The 20,638-nt window shown below is 46.5% G+C and overlaps 2 protein-coding genes across 2 annotated transcripts in view; both read right to left on the bottom strand.

Moving 5' to 3' along the window:
- Positions 1–4,394, bottom strand: part of PPP1R16B (protein phosphatase 1 regulatory subunit 16B) — a 135,631-nt gene extending 131,237 nt beyond the window's left edge. Inside the window, exon 1 of the mRNA XM_073792995.1 lies at positions 4,262–4,394. The gene's annotated coding sequence lies outside the window, so the exon portion shown is untranslated. The remainder of the gene's footprint in view (positions 1–4,261) is intronic.
- On the bottom strand, positions 149–20,638 carry ACTR5 (actin related protein 5). Its single transcript, XM_033841276.2, has 9 exons — positions 20,225–20,638; positions 18,798–19,027; positions 16,693–16,862; positions 12,912–13,129; positions 12,055–12,237; positions 6,333–6,449; positions 5,468–5,607; positions 4,262–4,394; positions 149–1,834 (listed from the first exon to the last, which is right to left on the bottom strand). The coding sequence occupies exons 1-9, from the start codon at positions 20,621–20,623 to the stop codon at positions 1,577–1,579; spliced, it is 1,848 nt and encodes a 615-aa protein (XP_033697167.1). The 5' UTR covers positions 20,624–20,638; the 3' UTR covers positions 149–1,576.

Here is a 20,638-nt window from a genome sequence, read left to right as displayed (position 1 = left end):
GGTCACGGCAAGCTCAGTGTGAGTGAGGGCTTAGAGATAAAGCGGGAGAGCTCAAGGTCCAGCCTCACCGCAGCCCCAAACCTCCTCAGTGCCAGGCTACGGGCACCCCGACTAGGCCCGGCTTCACACTTGTTGTTGGACTACGCTGTAGCCCAGCCTACCTGCCCACCCAGGGTCCTTCCTCACCAAGGCTGGACTTCCAGGGCAATCCTTCCACCTCATCACTGCTGTTCAGGCTGTTTAAAATGTTGACTGTGGGAGAAAGACCACTGTCTCCCCAGGCCTATGGCAGTCAGCACAACTCCTCTCCCAGGAGGCGGGCCTGCCTTCTTCGCATCTGTCCTTTCTCGGCAGCTCCCGTTTGTTCTCACCATCTCACCGGGCCTCAGCCCCAGCCGTGGACGGCCTGGGGCTCCCCAGCAGGGCCGTGGGGGGCCCTGAGTCAGCCTGGATCTCCCGCCACCACTGGCCCTTCCCGGTCTTCGGTTTCGAAGCCCCGAGAGCTGGAGATGCAGGTGACCGTCCTCGGTGAACTGCAGCAGCAGACTGGTTCTGAAGTGTCCTGCTCAGAGGGCTGGGCCAGACATCCCCTGGGATTTAAACGTATGGATTCTGTGACAAGGACGCTAGCAGCTCTGGAGCCTTCTGGGCTCAAGCACTGGGTATGTTTGAGAGTTAAAATTCTCACCAAGCAATCTCTGTATAAGAGAGCGGTTATCTGTCTGTTTACGATGAGGCTGCAAAGGTCCAGGGAATGTGAGGTTGTGGCTAAACTGAAAAGGCTCCACGGTTCACCTTTTCCAGTCTGTTTCTCTCTTCGGAAAGACCTGAAAAGTTAAGCAGCCAACACACTCACAGGAAGAGAAGTTTTAAAAACTGTAGGAAGGCCTCACATCGTGGAAAAGTTTCCAGCAAAGAAAGTACAAACAAGAGTCAGGCCACTAGCCCCACACCTGTCCATTCAGAAGTGAGCACTGGGCAGGCCCTAACGGAGTGACTTCGTACCATCCGGTTCCCCTCTTTGGGCCCCCTTTTCCTTATTTCTAAGCAGAAATAGAAGAAGGAGGGAAATATTTCTAGCCCCTGAGAGTTCGTGGTTGATGGTTCTTAGGACACAAATGTTACCTTTTTACCTGTATGTGAAAGAACTCCATCTGCTGGGCATTCACACAATTTTGGAATAAATTTAGAAGACTATCTACACTGACAATATAAAATTTAAAGGATTTTTTTTAAAAAACAAGAAAGGCTTTAAAATGTGGTAAGAAGGAAGCCTGTGCAGACTGTACACCTCCGTCCCCCACCCTGTCTTCATTCACTGCTGCGGGAAGTGAAGGCTATGGCTCATCCGTGGCTCAGCAAAGGCAGCAGGCCACCTAAAGTCCCTTCACCGCCAACACCCCCAAAAGAACACAGGTGCAGAGGGTCACTCCCAGTGGCGCTAAACTGTTCTCCCCAGGAGAAATCCATCTTGCAGCCAAATGTTCCCAGCAGACTCGGGCTAGACACAGCTGGCAGAGTCACTGTCCTGTCACACTGGCCGACGTGGCCCAAGGTCCCTGGAGGGGCCCATCTGCTATGCCTGCTCGCCGGCCCCGCCTCCGCTGGCCCCCGAGCCCTTGCCGGATGCCTGGGCTTCTGTGGAGCGCGAAGCCTGCTTGGGCAGGCGGATGGGGACGTACACGTTGGAAGCACAGTGCTCCTTGAGGTAGCCTCCTCCCTTCTCTTCATATTCCTTCCTGGTGATCCAGACGTCCTCGTTGTCCAGGTGGTCCAAGGCCCAGTCGCGAGCACCATACCAGGCGTCCAGCACAGGGTTCGAGGCCAGCTGAACCTGAAACATGAGCAGTCACTGGACGGGCGTCTCCCATCAGGGTCCGAGGACTGAATGTTCAGCAAGGCCAGCTACAGCCCCTACATTTTATCCCCAGAAATACACACGCAGGAGGGTCCCCTTTAATTCCAAGACGGGGCAGGACTACCTCTGCACCCTCCAAGGAGAGCTGAGTGAAATGCTCCAGACTCTTCAAGAAATCGCGCAAACATGCAGAGCCCACCGGACACGACGTATCAGCGGATACGTGGTTAGCAGCTACTCTACCAATGTCAGACCTGCTGCTCTGGCGGGAAGAGGGACCAGCTGCCCTGCCTCCTGCCCCATGCTGTAGACCACAGGCCGTCAGGTGGAGAGACCTGGAGGGAAGGCCTTCCTGGACCTGATCCCCTCTCTGCCAGCAGAGGGAAGCAGAGGCTGATGCGAGGTGGCTCTGGCCATGGGGGCAAAGGAGCCTCAGGGGAAATGAGAGCAGAGAGGCTGACCTGGGCTCTCCATGATGCTGCCAGCGCTCGGTTTCCACTGCTTATTAGGGGAGCAAGGCCGGGGTCAGCAGCCCTGTGAGTGCCCCTCAACGAGGCTGAGCTGAGCACTGGGCGGACCGCGTTCCAGCTCAGGTCGGGCCTCCCCTCCTCTGGAGTCGCCTGTCTGACCTCCCACCTCCCTCTTCCCTGCCCCACCCCTAGAAGTCCCAGGATGGAATGGTGGTTTTGGAACTTTCTGAAGTAAAGGGCAGGTGGAATCAGCACAGATGGAGGAGGATGAGGGTGAGACTTGCGAGAAGGGACCATCAACAAAATCAGCGTCACAAAAGCCCCGACCGCTCTGGCTTAGAAAGTGTCGGTGACAGAACGAGTGTAAGGCGCTCACTCTACTCCTTGCACCGGAGAAGTGCTCACTGTGATAAACCGTGAGGACTACATGTTGAATCCTGTGGGTCCTTCTAGCGAATCGTGGAACCTGGAGTGTTCTTTGGGACCCTCAGCACAGCAGCTGATGTCTGTTTATCACACGCAGGCTCTGTGCCGAGCACCTGACAGGCAAGGCGCGCTGAATGCTGGTAACAGGCACCAGGACGATCTCCTCCGTACTGCGGAGAAAACTGAGGCCTGGCAAAATTCAGTGACGGCGGGGCCGGAGTCAGGACCGAAGCCCAGAGACCACACCCTGAACGCACAACACATCGTGCGGCACAGGGGGCCACAGCCAAGCCCCCAGCAGGACACGGAAGCTCTGTACCACGTGTGCCCTGCACACTCCCCTCCCCCACCCCTCTTCACAGCCATGAGCCCCAGCCACACCCAGCTGCTCACCACTCAACAAGTTCGCGGCCCCCGAGCCTTTGCTCCTGCTAGGCCCTGTCCGGAGTGCTCTCTCCACCCCACAGCCCTCCACACTCTCTACCTGGCAAACACCTCCTCATCTTCAGAAGACTCACCTCCAAGAAGCCTTCCCTAGGTGCCTACGTCTGTATGCCCCTCACGCTGTGGGTTATCCCGGCCTATTCATCTGACTGCTGCCCCCTCGGACAGCAAGCTCCTTGGGGCCAGGGCATCTGGTGTCTAGGACATCTCAGCATCCCAAGGTGCCTGGTCTGCAACAGGAGCTCAGACCATGTTTCTTGGTGATTGGGAATTTGGTAGATAAATTGTGGGGCAACCACACCATACAGTCATTTTTTAAAGTATTTTAGAAGAATAATGACACGGGACAAAATGCTCAGGACAGGTTAAGAAATTCAGGTTACAAAGCAGTATACACTCAAATGTGCAGAAAATACGTGAAAGAAAGAAAAATCTCCCCAGCCAGTCTCCTAGAGAATGCCTTATTCTCAATGTACACTCTTTTGTACTCTCTGAACTTTTACTATATGCAGGCCTTCCTTTGTCAATTAAAACAAAGAAATACGTAAAATACGATTTCCATTCTGCTTTAAAAATTAAACATAGGGCTTCCCTGGTGGCTCAGTGGTTAAAAATCTGCCTGCCAATGCAGGGGACACGGTTTCGATCCCTGGTCCGGGAAGATCCCACATGCCGCGGAGCAACTAAGCCCATCGCCACAATTACTGAAGCCATGCGCCTAGAGCCCATGCTCCGCAACAAGAGAATCCACTGCAGTGAGAAGCCCACTCACCGCAACGAAGAGCAGCCCCCGCTCACCACAACTAGAGAAAGCCCACAAACAGCAACGAACCCAACACAGCCAAAATTAAATAAATAAATACATAAATAAAAGTAAAAAAAAAAAGAAAATTAAACATAGATTGAAGACCAGAAGGAAAGCCACAAACGTGTTAATAGTGGCTATCTCTGGATGATGGAATTATCAAGTAATTTTTCTCATTTACACTTTACTACTTTTGTAACCAGAAAACAAATAATTAAGGCTATTTTCAAAACAGCTGGTTACACGGACAATTGGTACCTGAAAGGAAGACTGAAAGGGTCTCATCTCCAACAGCTCCTTCTCGATTCTGACCTTCATCCCAGGATACATCATGTTCCCGCCAGTGAGGAAAACGTTCTGAACCAGCAACTCCTGAACATCCTTTGGGTACCTGGGGACAAAACGATTCCTCTGCTCTAGTCCCTCCAACTTGAATATTGGAAGAGAATATGGATGTGGAAATGCAAGCTCTCAGTACAGAACAGATAATGTCTCCGCAAAAAGTTAAAAAAAAAAAAAGCCTTCCATTTTTCATTTGTGTCTTTACAGAATTCCAAATAGCTAGCCAAAACCTTAATTTGAATGGTCAATCCATTTCCTTAGCATGATTAAAATATTATGCCCTTCTAACACATGTTTTTCTAAAAAACTGACTTTATTGAGGATTACTTTAAATACATTTGGATGAAGTCTGACAAATTTATATACCCATCAACAGCAGTAACCATTACACAGTAACCATCACCACAACCAAGATATAGAACATTTCTATCACCCCCAGAAGTTCTGCCTCTCCTTTTGAGGACCCATCTCTCCACTTGTGCTTTTTTTTTTTACTACTAGTTTTATCTTATTTATGTTTGCTCACTTTCCCACCTACTGCTAGACAAAACTCAAAGCCACTCTAAGTAGCTGCAATGGCTTTTCTTCCTTGCTAGGTGTAAGTTTCCACCCTGTTTTAACCAATAGCAACCAGAGTACCACAAAATCTTGTTCCCCACTTGTCCAACTTGTATTAGGAAAACTCACACTGCAGGAAGATACCTGTATAAACGGGTGCGGGGGAGGCATGTTCTTGTAGAAATGCAAACTCTTAAATAAATAAAATGCAAGGTAGGGAAAAAACTAAGTTCTGCACGTTTTTAGGGTGATTTAGAATCACTAGTCTGCAATACTGTGAAGATTTATAGGAAAGCCAATGCACATATATCATGTTGCCCAAATTTTTGAAAGAAACTCTTAAAGCTCCTCAAATCAAGCATTTACACGTTAAGCATTTACACGTTCAGAAATGAATTAGAGAGCCCTAACTCTGTGCCACGCTTGGTGAGAGAGAAAGAATACCATCTGAGTGCAGCAAGTCAATGAAGAGGAGATGCCCGGCCAACAAATCCACTGTTCAATTCAAAATTCAAGGAAATGGTTCAGGAAAATAGACGTAAAAGAAAGAAGTTTCAGCCTCACCTGTCCAGAATGTACTGGAGGGTCTCAGCTATGCCAGCCTGCTCCTCCCCGATGAGAGACGGCTGGAAGATAATTTCTGGAGCTCGAATTCTTTCTGTCCCAACAAACAGCTGATGATATGCTGCCAAGTTAAACACGGGCTTTAAAAACCCAAGGTTTAGAAGATATTTTTAGGCCATGAGAACAAACATCCCAGTTGCCAGTTTCTTCTAACTGCATTTCTTATTCCAACATAGCTTCTGTCTTTTGTGCCAGAATAACCTCTCCCCAAGTCTCTTGATCTGATAATTCCATTTTCTACTTTCTTCAACCTCTGGATTATAAACCGCTACACATCTGCTTCATGAAATGGTCCCTGAGATGCAGGGAAAGAGACTTGGTGAAGAGCAGCTGAGAAAGGCTGGTACTGGAAGACCAAGTGCCTGGCTCAGTCCCCAGTGCCCACAGAGCCGAGAAGGCCTTCTCCCAGGTGTGTCTCAGCCTCACGCCAGTCTACCTGGCTGCCATTGTAATGACAGAAACACAGACCCAAATGAGGATGAAGCATTATGACACTGGCTTAAATGTAAATAAAATCATTAGAAGCTGGTCTTCGGGTCTAAAGTCCCCAGTTAGTTGCCCAAATGCTTCCACCGAGGAGATTGTTTCTCACAGATTCACGGAGCTTAGTGCTGGAACCCCAAACAATCACCACGGCAGGAAAAAAAACCCTGACTTCGGAAGCTTTCGGTACTGGGACTCTCCCTTCTAGAAAATACAACTGGTATTTTAGGGAAAAGTACTCCTAAAGAAGCAGACTAAACCTGACTGGTCATTTATGTTAAGCTTCAAAGCATAAGCAAGGTGGAGGCTACGGGAGGCCAACCTGGACCGTGGTCACCGGCTTCTCCACTTCGGGCGTTTCCTCCGAAAACAAGGGCTCGAAATCGTTGATGTTTTCCACGTCTTCCAGAGATGGTTCGAGCTGCCCCAGGTCAGGGGTCTGAGAAGAGAAGAAACACAAGTGGACAGAACCTGTAATTCAGCGAGCCTTAGTTCTATGAGTTCACTGTCACCAAAAAGAACTGGGATCTTGCCTAACGTCCTAAAAGTACATCCATACATAAAAACTATGAAAAAGTTTCTGAACTGTTAAAAAAAGGAACACACGTGAACACAAGATTAAAAGACTAAAAAGCCAGGGATGAGCTTCGCTCTTATCCCCTACCCTTCCCACTGAGACAAGCCTCACCAACTCCCACCTTCTCTGAAGGCTTCTGAGGGGCAGCTCCAGCCTGGCGCCCCGGGGAGGACTGTCTGCCTGCACCTGTCACACCACCACGCACAGAGCTCTGGGGGAGAGGGTGTGAGAGCTGGTGTCCTACAAAGCAGCTTAGACTATGGGCAAAATCAAGTCACTCTCTCAATAATTAATAAACATATGTGCCAACACTAACAGGCTTAGCAATCAGTTCCCTTGAGGGCAGGTCCACTGGGCTGGGGATGTGACTAAAGGCTCCAAGGTGGCCCAATGCCTCCCATATGTGGAGGCCTGCAGAACAGGCTTTCCTCTTCCATGACAATGACCCTGGGCGGGGCCTAGACATGCCAGCATGGTTCCTAATTGAGGGTTTAGGACACCTTTAATTTTGACCTGAACAAATGAAGTTGGGAGGGTGGGGGGATAGTTCTGGATGATGTCCTCGGGCATCTGTCATCCTCCCACATGAAAGGCAGATGAGTTGTACCTTCCGGACTCAAAGGGGAGAAGTTTCAGGAAGGAACTCTGTTGCATTCCCTGGAAGTAGGCTCTAACAGTGACAGCTACTGTAGAGAGGACTATCTGATGAGACGGCGTCCTGGGAGGGTTCGAGCAGATTCAACACCAACCGCCAAGGTTGCCTGAGAGGAGAGCCCTCCTTACTCTCAGAATCTATGACGAACGTAAATTACCGACACAATTCAGAGTACTTAACTATACTTCCCTAGAACCTACTCATATCAGCTGCAAAGGTAAAACGCAAAGTCACTCTTAAACAAGGCAAAGCCCCTTGACATATGCTCTCCGGCTCCTCCCTCCCAGGAGCTCCCTCCTGGAAGTCAGTGGCCGCGCTGAGAAGCCCCAAGCACATGGAGAGCCGCGTGTGGGTGCTCAGGTCTGTGGAGTCCAGCCTCTGAGTCATCCCAGTCCAGATGCCAGGGAAGTGAAAAAACCCTCCAGAGAGTTCAGTTCCCAATTGTCCAAGTCCTCCCAGCTGAGGTCCCAGAGTCCCCTGCTCCACTCTGTCTGAACTCCTGACCCATCACATTCATGAGCACATTAACATGGTGGTTGCTTCACACTGCTAAGTGTGGAGTGTTTTTTATGTAGCAGCAGATACGTGAAACGGGCTTCTGGTGAGGCAGGAGCAGAGAGAGCCCCAGACCGCTACCAGGCCATCCCTCTGTCACCGGTCAGCAGGTGTCTTAAACCCCTCATAACACTCTTCCCTTCGATTCCACCCACCCCTCAGCAGTGGCCTTCCCCAGGCATTCTTCTTTCCCCACTCCCTGTGTGAGTCTAGGTCCTTCCACAGCTGGGTCCTGGACAGTCCTGCCTGGTGTCCCACAGAGACTCCAGAGATGGGCTCAGAAGCCAGCTCATCGTCGCCCTAAGCTCAGTCCCCAGCGCCACCTCCCCCTGCTGCCTTTCAACCCAGCCTCAGTGACCGGAGACAATCTAGACCCGGACTGCTCGGGTCTCTCAGCTGCGCTGCTCCTAGCTGTGCAACCTTGGGCACATTTCTTTCCTCGCCTCAATGTCAGTCTCTTTATTCATAAAATGGGAATGAAGACAGTACTTAGGGAATTGTGAAAATTAATCAAGATGATACTTGCACAAGCGCCAGCACAGGGTCTGGCACATGTTCTGTTATCATCAGCAACTGCCACTCCTGAACGACACCAGGATCTTTGGCTCCGACCTTGGAAGTGTGTCCTCCTCCACCTTCCACCCCAACAGCCACTGACAAACTCCAGGCCACTGACAAAAATCAGCTCTCTTCTGGATGACTACACACATTTTAATCCTATCTTCCCACCTCCAGCCTTGCCTCTCCCTAAAGCCATCATCCTAACTGCCGCCAGTTATTTTCCTAAAATAAAATCTCATCAGATTATTGCCTTGCTCAGCACACTTCGAAGGCTCTGTCTGAAGGATAATATCTGGGCGATGGATAAAGACCTTAATAGGTGGCCATGGCCTCCCTTCCAGCTTCATCTCCCACGCTCTCTGTGCCCGATGTGCCCTGCTCCCCGCACGTGTGCTTCTTTCCATCTAAAATGTCCTTCCTTCATTTGCTATCTGCTGAAATCAAATAATCTTTCAGGGCCCAGCTCAAACACCTCAATCCTTTCTCAAAACTCCTTCTGTATTCCCACACACATCTACCACCACACTTGATAAGTTTTATTACTTGATAAGTTTTATTTTATTTTGAGGTACCAAGGAGGACAGGGATTGCGGCTTAGTCACCTCTGTACCCCTAGTCCCTGGCAACCCTCAAATTTCTCTAGAATAAAGAGGATTGCAGAATGTCTGGGCTTCAAAAGGCTTCTTCAGCTGTGACAAAACTATTATTATCCACCTTCATATCTAGCTATATTCAAAAGCATCTCACCTTAAAAATAAGATGATTTCTAGCTTCACCAGAAATGATAAAAAGATATTTTCCTTATCCCAATTCATATGATTCACAGAGAGGAACAAAGCTGGTAATTTCAATGCCGACAATACGCATCTAAGACAGAACGTATTTCTCTAGCATGGCTGGTTTCTCTCCCCCTAGGGTTTGCCAGGGTCTCCACGTGTACTGGGTGGCATGCGGGAACGTAAATATGACTGTTCTCTTGGAACTGAAGAGAGCAAGTTTGCCAAAGTCCCTCAGAGAGGATGCAGCATGGTTCCCTGGAACAGCCTGGAGCAGCATAAAAACAAGCAAAGGGCAGCTCTGATCTTGGATCGTCAGGCCAGAGCACTTTCTGTATCTGGCCCATTGTCTTTTCCAACAAACAAGGGTGCTCGAAAGCTGTGCTCCCACCTCCCCACCCCCTTACACTGCGCTCGTAGTGATGCAAAATCAGCATCTTTTAGTTTAAATACTTCATTAGGAGGTATTTTAAAGTATATTAAAAGTATTTAAAATTTTAAAAGTATATTAAAAGTATTCAAAAGGAAGCCTACTCCTTTACAACATCCTCGTCGAATACCTGCAGAATACCGAGGGCTGGCATGGATTGGTCTGTAGGAAAAAATGGATTTTATTTTTATTTATTTATGTTTTTGGCCGCACCGTGCATCATGTGGGATCTTAGTTCCCCGACCAGGGATCGAACCAATGCCCCTTGCATTGGAAGCACGGCATCTTAACCACTGGACCGCCAGCGAAGTCCTGAAAAAATGGATTTTAGAAAACACTGGAAGTTAAAAAATGTAGCTATATTAATCCAGTGCAGCCATTACTGCTTAGATTGCATTTCAATATGAACTGTGGTCCACATAAATCTGTTCTCTCCATTCTAAAAGAATTATATTGTTGGAAAATATAACAAATACTTTTTGAAAGGTAGAACTGGCTGGCCAATGTTGTGGTCAAATTTATTCCATGAATGTTACTGTAATTGATCTAATCTCTAACAATCACCCTGACCATTAAAGCTTTGGGGACAGATCGATTCATCAAATTTGTTGTACGTAGGGAAACCTTTTAAAGTACAACATTTCAAAATCACCCCAAGCCCAGAGAAATTTGAATATGTTCCCTTAGAGCACAGAACAAAGTAGGGACTTAATAAGTATCTGCTGAATGAATAAAGAGTGATTGAATCAGGGCATGTAACAAATGCAGAAAAATGAAAAAAGAAAAGGAAAAACTGGTTCCCCGACTGTTTGGGAATCACATCTTCAGAGTTGGTTGTTTTTTTCTTTTTAAATCTGAACTCCCCCACGTGCATGTGGCTTAGTGGTCCATCTATGATATAAAGATGCTGACGTCTTGTGGACATGCTGATAAGCATGATAAAACTGAGCACAGATGAATAAACAACAAAAGCAATGTGGATCTGGATCCTAGGAAACAACAGCTCAAATCTGAAACACAGACCTGAAAAGGAGCAAACTAGAAAAGGCACATTAGTTCTCTGGAAGCTGATCTGGGACGCTGTGCGAGAATAAGATGGTGGTCGAGGCACTTCTACCCTGGATCTCAGTGATCCAGTACGCTGTGCCGAGGCAGCCTGACTCAGGATCTGCTTCAGCAGTCACGCATGCTCATGGCCAGTCACTGTCCTCACGTGGTCTACAGCCTGTCGGAGAGGTGGGGAAGGTGAGGCTGCGAGCAGGAACCGAGAGTCAGCCTCCAGCTGAGACACAGTCACTGCAAAGCAGGCTGCCTGCTGAGCCAAGGACGGCCCTGAGGTCCCTGGTAAGCACCACACTACACCCAGCAGCAAACTGGAGTTTTCCACAAGACTGTTTCTTTCTAAACGTATAGGTAAAGTTGATTTAAAAACAAAAATCAACAGTTGGACTGGCTAATCTTGCCCCACAAGTGTCATACGGCAATGAACAAGTTCCTTTGTTTTAGCACTCTAGAGATGACAGATTCAGCAACAATGTGTCCACTTATTAACACTTTCGTCCAGTTCTAGAGACAGGAGAGCCAACCAGTGACTTGGGGCCGAGGTGTGACCTGCAGGCAGCCCCTTCACCATGCAGGGCCCAGTGCTACGGTATGAATTACCCAGGATCCTATCTCAGCCCCACCACCTGCCCTTTTGGCCACATCAACACTAACAGCCCACTGGCAGGGAAACAAAAAGGAGAGAGAAGATCAAAGAGTTAGTGTTTAGTAACTAACAAAAGGCTGATCTTAAATCAACCCACAAATACCTTATTGAGCATGGCTATTAGCGGCTGTAAGAAATTCCTAAACTATACATGAAGCATGATCCCTGTCCTTAGGGAGCATGGCGATGGAAAGGAGGTGAATGAAAGAGCAACCATGATATATTTAATAGAAGATCAGAAGAAAGTTAAGGGGGCATATGACTAACTGCCCAGGAACCATCAGAGGGGCAGGTTCAGGTTCAAGATGGGCCACACGATAGGCGTGTGTATGTTCTTCCTACTCTACTCGCACACATCCCCTTCCCGGGGGACAGAGCTCTACCGGCTGAAACCCCTTGGCTCAGAACTTCAGTTGGTACAAGGTCAGTGCCATCCCTGCCCCGACCCGTAGATATCACACACCACTCTGCTCTCTTTCCCCCGAGTCTGGTCACAACCCCTTTGATGTCAGCCTTCTCCAGACACTCCTCCCGCCCTCAGAAAGGGCTGTTCTCTCTACACCAGTGGTCCCCAACCTTTCTGGCACCAGGGACCGGTTTCATGGAAGACAATTTTTCCACGGACGGTGGGGGGATGGTTCCAGTGGTAACGCGAGCTACGGGGAGCGGCAGATGGAGCTTCACCCTCTCGCCCACTGCTCACCTCCTGCTCTGCGGCCCCGGGGTTGGGGACCCCTGCTCTACCCCACCCCGCGGGACCTCCCTCCCGAGGCCCGCAGTACCTCTGGCTTGCTGTCCACCACGTCCACCTCGAGGCTGACTTCTGCTTGAAGGATCTTCTGCTTCGCCTGCTCCACTGCGGCACTGAGCTTCTGTATGTAGGACTGCAGCTCCTCCGGGGAGTCCATGTTCAGCTCTATCAGGGCCTTGTGAAACTGATCCATCTGGCCATCCTCTAGGAGCTCCTGTAAGCCGAGCAGTCACAATCCATCCTCAAAGATGTGCATCGGGGCAATCACGCACGGGAAGGAGAGATGGAACTTAGAAACTGGACAGAGAACGATGGCGGCAGAGGGCTCCCCAAGCTCCCTGAGCCTGCCCCCCCATGGAACCACCCCCTCCCCCACCACCAAAGCTTCGCAATGAAGCCCTCCTCCCCAGCTATCTCTGGGCTCCCACGCATCACCATCTCAGCACCACCGGAGCAAGCAAAACTCATCTATGGGGACAGACGTCAGAAATGTTAGCTTCTGGGTGAGAAGAGATGGGAAAGTTACTAAGAGGAGGCTGAGGGAGGCTTCTGGGCTGCTGGTAATGCTCTATTTCTTGACCTGGATACATCACATGTTTCAGTGGTGAAAATTCATTGAGCTGGGCACTTAAGACTTGTGCGCTTTGCATCACGTGTGCTACACTTAAACCAAAAGTTAAAAATCAAACAAAGGGGACCACAAGGATAAAATAAATCAGCGAGGCCAGGTCCATAGCTCTCAGGTCCTGCTGCTACACCGTCCTCTACACGCACCATCTCTACATGGATGACCCCCCCTCAGACCCCTTCCTGACCGCAGGTCAAAAAGATGCATGATGCGTTTTATGGAGCAAGGCTGAGGTCCCGCCCTGGGGGGTACGCTGTCACCTGCACGTAGAGCAGCCGGTCCAGCCGCTCTTGATCCAGCTGGAGCTTCTCCTCCCGCCGCCGCGCGTTGAGCTCCTGCAGGCGCCGCAGCTGCTGCTGCCGCCTCTCCTGCTTCTCCTCGGAGGTCAGGGTGCTGCCCAGGAGCTTGCTGGAAAACGGGAGCTGCATCTTGTGGACATTGTTCTCATAGTAATCAGGGCACCGCCATTTCTGCAATTCTTCAACAGAATGATTTTGGAAGTTAGGAAACGGAAACACTAATAGCACTGAGATTAGAAAGTCGGCACCAGGGTTCCAGGTGCGGGTAAGATGGAGGAAGCACACTCCATCCCATCTCTGAAGCCACCTAATCGGCGAAATGCAGCTATAAGACCCGGACACAATGCCAACACACCTGCTCTGAGCGAATTGCTAAATAAAGTTCTTCAGACAGAAAGGATACCATCTAGAGCACCAGAAATGAAGGGAAAGCAACAGAAGTGATGAAAATCTGATTAAACATAGTAGATTAACCTCCTCTTGAGCTCCTTAAAATACATTGACAATTGGAAGTAAAAACCATTACGTCTGATGGCTTTCCAATGTATGTAGATGCGACACAGAAGACAAGTCCAACTAAAGGAGGAAGGATAAAGGGGCCTCTGGGGACTTCCCTGGTGTCACAGTGGTTAAGAATCCACCTGCCAATGCAGGGGACATGGGTTCAAGCCCTGGTCCAGGAAGATCCCACATGCTGCAGAACAACTGAGCCCGTGTGCCACAACTACTGAGCCTGTGCTCTGGAGCCCGCGAACCACAACTACTGAACTTGCGCACCACAACTACTGAAGCCCGCGCACCTAGAGCCCATGCTCCGCAACAGGAGAAGCCATCGCAATGAGAAGCCCGTGCACCACAATGAAGAGTAGCCCCCGCTCGCAGCAACTAGAGAAAGCCTGCAAGCAGCAACAAAGACCCAACGCAGCCAAAAATAAATAAAATAAGTTAAAAAAAAGGGGGGGGGGCCCTCTGGCATGCTGACACCTCCATGTTCCACTTGAACTGGTAAAACAGACTGTGAAAAGCCTGTTTACTGTCATCTCTAGAGCAACAGCTAAAAAAACCTACACGAGAAATATACAATGAAAAACACAGTAGACATATTAAAATGGAATACCAAAAAAAAATTTTCAAATGTTCAAATAACCCAAAGAAGGCAAGAGAGAGCAATAAGAACAACAAAGAGAAGGAATAACAGAAAACAAAAAATCAAATGGTGGACCTAAACCCAAACATAAGAAGAATTAAATTAATTGGAAATGGTCTTAACGTATCGATTAAAAGATAGAGACTGACAGAGGGATCTTTTTTTTTTTTAAAAAAGGACCCAACTATTAAGAAATTTACTTTGAAGGGAGACGCAAGAGGGAAGAGATATGGGAACATATGTATATGTATAACTGATTCACTTTGTTATAAAGCAGAAACTAACACACCATTGTAAAGCAATTATATCCCAATAAAGATGTTAAAAAAAAAAAAAGAAATTTACTTTGAATATAATGATACAGGTAGATTAAAAGATCGGAAAGACACACCAATCAAAAGAAAGTTGGAGTGGCTATGTTAATGTCCAAGCAGACTTCAAAGCAAAGAAAATTGCAAGGGATAAAAAGGGACACTATATAATGGTCAAAGATCAATTGCCAAGAAGAAGTAAGAATCCTAAATGTTTACCTAACAAAAGAGCTCCAGACACTTGAAAGCAAAAACTGACAGAACTGAGAGGAGAAATGGGAAAATTCACAATTATCCCTGGAGATTTCAACACCCTTAATAATCAACATGGCTTGATGGAAAATGAAGAGGAGAATAGAAGAACTGAACAACATCATCAACCAATAGAACCTAAATGGCATCACAGAATACTCCACCCAACAACAGCAGGATACACATTCTTTGCAAGTGTATGTGGAATATTCGCCAAAGCAGCTCATGCCTGGGTCCTAAAACAAATCTTCACAAGTTTAACTGATACCAGACAACATAAGTTCTTTGACCATAATGAAATTAAACTAGAAATCAACCACAGAAAGATAACAAGGAAGTCTCCAAACACTTGGATATAAAATAATATATTTCTAAATAATCAATGGTTCCAAATAAAAAAGGCTTAGCGAAATTGGAAAATATGTGAACTCAGTAAAAAAGAAAACATAACATACCAAAATCTGTGAAATGCAGATAAAGCACTGCTGAGAGGGAAATTCAAGCTTTAAATGCCTATATTAAAAAGAAGTTATCGTAATAATCTAAGCTTCTACCTTAAGAAACTAGAAAAAAAGAGCAAAATAAACCTAAAGCAAAAAAGAAGACACCAATGCCATCACCGAAATAGTCCTACTTCTATTAAAGAAACTGAATTCATTCAGAAAAAGAAATCCCCAGGCTCAAATGGTTCTACTTGAGAATTCTATCAAACATTTAAAGAAAAAAATAATATCAATTATTTACACAGTCTTTTCCAGAAAGCAGACGAGAACACTTTCTAGCTCATTTAATAAGACCAGCATTGCCATGATACCGAAACAAGACAAAGACAGTACAAGAAAAGTATAGATTAATATTCCTCATGAATATATACAAAAACCTCATAAAATTTATCAAATTGAATCCAGCAATATATTAAAAAATAATATACATGAACAAGTGGGGTTTACCCCCCCCAAATCAAGGCTAGTTCAATATTTGAAAAGCAACCATGATACTCTCCTATATGAACAGTCCAAAGCACAAACACCATAGGATCATATCAGATGCAGAAAAAGCATTTCACAAAATTCAAAATCCATTCATGATAAAAATGATCAGCAAAACTAGGCACAGAAAGGAACTTCCTCAATGTGATAAAGAATATCTGTAAAAAAACTAGAGGTTAAAAAAAAAAAAACTAGAGGTAACATCATATAATTAATATGGAAAGACTAAAGGCTTTCCCCACCACAAGATCAGCAATTAGGAACAAGGCAAAAATGTCCACTCTTACCACTCCTAAAGAAACAAAGGCAAACAGATTGGAAAGGTAGAAATAAAAATGTCCCTATTCCCAGATGACACGTCTACCTAGAAATTCCCAAGGAATCTACAAAAAACTAGAACTAGTAAATTTCACAAGGTCACAGGATACAAGGTAAACATGCAAAAATTAATTGCATTTCTATACAATAGCAATGAGCAACTGAAATGAAAAAAACAAGGAAAGAAATAATTAGGCATAAATCTAATAAAACATGTACAAGTCTATACACTGAAAATTATAAAATGCTGATGAAAGAAATCAATAAAGACCTAGATAAATGGAAAGACATACTATGTTCATGGATTAGAAGCCTCAACGTAGTAAAAAAACATGTCAATTCTCCCCAATCTGGATTTAACATTATATCTGAATCTACATTTAGAATGTTGTTGTTTTATATACAAACTGATCTACAGATTTAATGTTCTTTCAATCATAATCCCAACAGAACATTTTTGTAGATATGGACAAACTGATCCTAATATTTATATGGAAAGGCAAAGGAACCAGAGTAGCCAAAACAATGTTGAAAAAGAACCTACATATGCAAGTTATCAATTAATTGAAAAAGTCTGTTAGGAAAACAAATACCAAAAAGGGAAGGGAATGCTAAAAAGTACTAAGAGGAAAAAAGTGAGCGAAAGAGTCACCCTGGGAACAATTTAAGGAACACCCCAAAGGTAGACAACATTCGAAAGCTGCAAGCAAACATCCTCTTTGTACCTTCCACATAATCCTCAGCGATGTAGCTGTGCTCGTGCAGGATCTCCTCCATGCGGCTGAGAGTGATGGCTGCCAGGTGCCCAGGATACTTCAGTTGCAGGAGACGCTGGAGGTAGCCAGCTGCTTGGCTTCCTCCCAGGTTGATGCGTTTGCAGTTTTTAGCATCCAACCTACAACCAAGGGATGGAAACAGCACTGAAATTTTTGGCAATGTGGAGGAGAGAATATGGAGCACGTGCACTAGTGCAGAGGATAGTTTGATGTAGACTAATAAGGAGGCAACTGACCAGCTGGGGGAAATAAAACCTAACAGTTGGAAGGAACTTTAAAGTTGCCTTAGTGCAACCTCTTACCCAATGCAGGCATTCCTAGAGCACATCCAAACAGACACGTGAACATCTAATTTCTGGCAAGCATCTCGGAAGATAACTTCCTGGCAAGCATCTCGGAAGGACTCATCTGCTCTGGGAAGGGCCTAGAAATATGCATTTTTCCCCAGGAATATGCATTTTGACAAGCTTCCCAAGTCCCTCTAGTGTAGGCCACAGTTTGAGTATCTCTCCCCTAGACACTCCACTTCTACTTATGCAAACACATTAAGTAATCACATACACATTGGCTTACTGTAATCTCCTAAGAGAACCAGGTCCCTCTGACATGAAGTGAAGGGGAGGAGAACCAGAGTACCTTTATTTTCTCAATATGAGAAAGTTAGAGGAGCAGAGCTCTAGGAACTTGCTGTGTACTAAAATGTCACTGCTATATCACACCTCACCAGCAGATGCCAGCATAGAACATGATATGCCCCAATCTGATCATTTCTTAGCCTTTGGGTAAAATCACTTTCTCTCAATATAACATAACATAAAATAACAATATTATTTTTAATTTCTGCATATTCTGGTTATATAAGATAGAAAACTCTATAGCAGGAGTGTTTGGTAATGTCTAAGAATTACTTTTCTCTTCATAAATTTTTGTAAGAACTTCAAGAGAAATTCCCACTACAGGGAATAAATAAATTCAACAGCATTTATTTTCACTTAAATATTCAGACTGTTTTACAAAGTGCCATCACCTACATTATCTCATTTCATTCTCAAGGTAACCCTGAGAAATCAGTTTTTCCCAAGTTTATATGTTAGGAAACTAAGTGAAGAAGTTAAGTACCTCAACCTCAGCAGAGCTGCAAACCCAGGCTTTCAATCCCGAAGCCAGGTCTTCTCTCACTACTTACACACCCTCTATCTCTATGCAAAGAGAAACCTTCTCAGGAGAGCAGGAGGCTGGCCTAGTCTCTCTCTCTCTCTCTTTTTTTAATTTTTTATAGAAGTATAGTTAATTTACAGTGTTTCAGGTGTACAGCAAAGTGATTCAGTTATATATACATTCTTTTTCAGTTTCTTTTCCATTATAGATTATTACAAGATATTGAATCCTATGTGTATATAGTAAATCCTTGTTGTTTATCTGTTTTATATATAGTAGTGTGCATCTTTTAATCCCAAATTCTCAATTTATCCCTCCCTCCCCAGCCTAGTCTCTTTAACAGACAACGAAAACCCAGCTATAAAACGAGAAGATTTTAAACATGACAGAAACTACCCTCACCTTTTATAGAACTTGAAAACATCTATTAAGTACCTATTATGTACCAGGTACAGTAGTTAAAAAGAAAGGTCTAAATAATTGTCATTAAATAGCTTTAAATTAAAAAATTAAAAATCTCTTATTAAAAAGTGACTCCAGAACACAACAGTCTAAATTAAATCTATTTAAATAATTTACTCAGAACATTTTTATTGAGTACCTACTGCTTACAGGTATGGTGTCAGCCATCTCACCATTAAGTCAGAACCATAAAGTTCTAGAATTATGGATTTGGACCTCAGGGACCATCCACCCCAACTCGATCCAGGAGGTCACAAAGGATGGACGATGAAGTGACATCTATAGTCACACAGTGAGGGAGGTCAGAACTAAGCCCAGAGGCCAGTTCATGGTCCTGTCCTTGCTCTTTCCACTCCACCTTTAAATCAGGTGCCCAACAAACGTTTCCTGAATGCTTCTCAAAACAGTGCCCAAATGCCATAAGTGCAACTCACCTCCCTTCTAAGATGGGTAAAATATGTGTACACTGGTATCCAGATGAAATGATGAGCCCGCTGGAAATCAAGTTCTTTGGCTTATTGTGGTAGAAGCTGAAGAGGCTGTCTATTCCATAGGCAACCGTAGGAATCCCATAGCACTCAAAGAGAAGCTCGGACATCATCTGTCGTGAATACAGTGGGTTGCACACGGCTTCTGTCAAAACTATGGGATGATCGACACAGCCCTACTTGGGAAGAAAAGAGTAAATTAGTAGGTGCTAAGAGAATACTCCTTTTAATGCCTAAAAAGAAACAGAAATCCTTATTGCAAGGGCTCAACTGGCTTTTGGTATCCAATCAAAACACTGGATCAGAAGCAACTGTGAAACACCCATCTCTCCTGGAAGTTGCTTTGGAAAATATGAAAGTAGGGTCAACTTAAGTCAAGCCCCAGCCAAACTGTCAGCCAATCATCTGGCTCTATCTTCAAAATATCTCCAGAATCCAACTGCTTCTTACCACATCCTCAACTCCTTCCTCATCTAAGTCACCATCATCCCTCACCTCCTAACAGCAACAGCATTCTAACTGGTCTCCCTGTTTCTACCCTATGACCCCGGCCAGTCCATTCTCCATACAGCAGCTATGATGATCCTTTTGGAACATAAGTCACGTCCCTTTTTTGTTCAACACCCTGCAACGGCTCCCCATTTCACTCAGCGTAAAAGCCTATAAGGTGTGTGACCTGTCCCCTCACTACCTCTCCGACTTCCTCTTCCACTGACTACCCTTCCCCTCAGTCTGGCTGCCCTCAGTTAGGATTAGGGCACACTCCTGCCTCAGGGCCTTTTTACTGGCTGTGCCCTCTCTCCGGAATACTATTCCCTCAGATATTCACAAGGATCGCTCCCTCAATCATCTCCTTCAGTCCTTGCTCAGACAACACCTTCTTCCCAAGTCCTCCCCCTAACCATCTTATTGAAAACATGTAACCCTCTCCTGTCCTTCTATCATGCCACAGAATATACTACTTAATTCTATCGTTTATTGTTTGTTTTTTCATACTAGAGCGACTTTCCACACCCGCTCCATAAGCACAGGAGATTTCGTGTCACGTTCACGGACGTTATTTCAAACACCTAGAAAAGTGCCTGACACAGAGTAGATGCTCAATACATATCTGATAATAAATTAATGTATTAACAAACGAGCCCGAATATGTGCTCCAAGAGAAAAGGGCGTTGTTTTTGCTCACTGCCATACCCCAAGCGCCTAGCACAGGACTTAACACACGTTAGGCGCCTAATATTTGACCGACTGACTAAATCAATGACTAAATGACATTCAGAACTACTGGAGTGACTATTATCCCTCGGAGAGCGTTGTGAGCGGGGACACGACCTCACCCCTCCCCTCAAGCCTAACCCCACCACGCCCTTCACCTGTGAGGAGACACCCAGATGCTGGAAGCTGTAGTCAAGCAGCAGCTCCTGCAGCTCCAGGTTCACCGGCACGTTGCGGTCGAAGGGCGATCGCAGCATCCAACGCAGCGGCTCCAGGCTGCCCAGCGCGTTGCCTACCTGCGGGCCCGCCGCGCCCCGAGCCCCGCCCCGCCCGCGGGCGCACACGGCGCGGAACTGCAGCCGGGGCTCGGGGCCCGGGTCCGGCCCGGGGCAGGCCCAGCCTGCGCGGGCCTGGAACGACCCGTTGTCCAGCACCAGAGGCACCGGCAGTGGCCCGTGGGCCACCGGACCGGCCTCCAGTACCTGATCCGGCGCGGCGCGGGCATCGCGGAAGGGGAACACATTCGTAGGCGGCCCGGCTGCACTGGCCGCCGCCATCTTGGAGCGCGCGCA

The sequence above is a fragment of the Tursiops truncatus genome, chromosome 15, assembly GCF_011762595.2.
Source record: "Tursiops truncatus isolate mTurTru1 chromosome 15, mTurTru1.mat.Y, whole genome shotgun sequence".
NCBI lineage: Eukaryota > Metazoa > Chordata > Mammalia > Artiodactyla > Delphinidae > Tursiops > Tursiops truncatus.
The sequence above is the reverse complement of the archived record's forward strand: the minus strand, read 5'-3'. Positions and strand labels throughout refer to the sequence as shown.

Coding starts and splice junctions, on each gene's coding strand:
- ACTR5 (XM_033841276.2), bottom strand. CDS start 20,623: ATGGCGGCGGCCAGTGCAGCCGGGCCGCCTACGAATGTGTTCCCCTTC. Junction 19,028..20,224: donor ATCTGGGTGTCTCCTCACAG/GTGAAGGGCGTG, acceptor CTTCCCAAGTAG/GGCTGTGTCGATCATCCCAT. Junction 4,395..5,467: donor CTCCAGTACATTCTGGACAG/GTGAGGCTGAAA, acceptor TTTTGTCCCCAG/GTACCCAAAGGATGTTCAGG.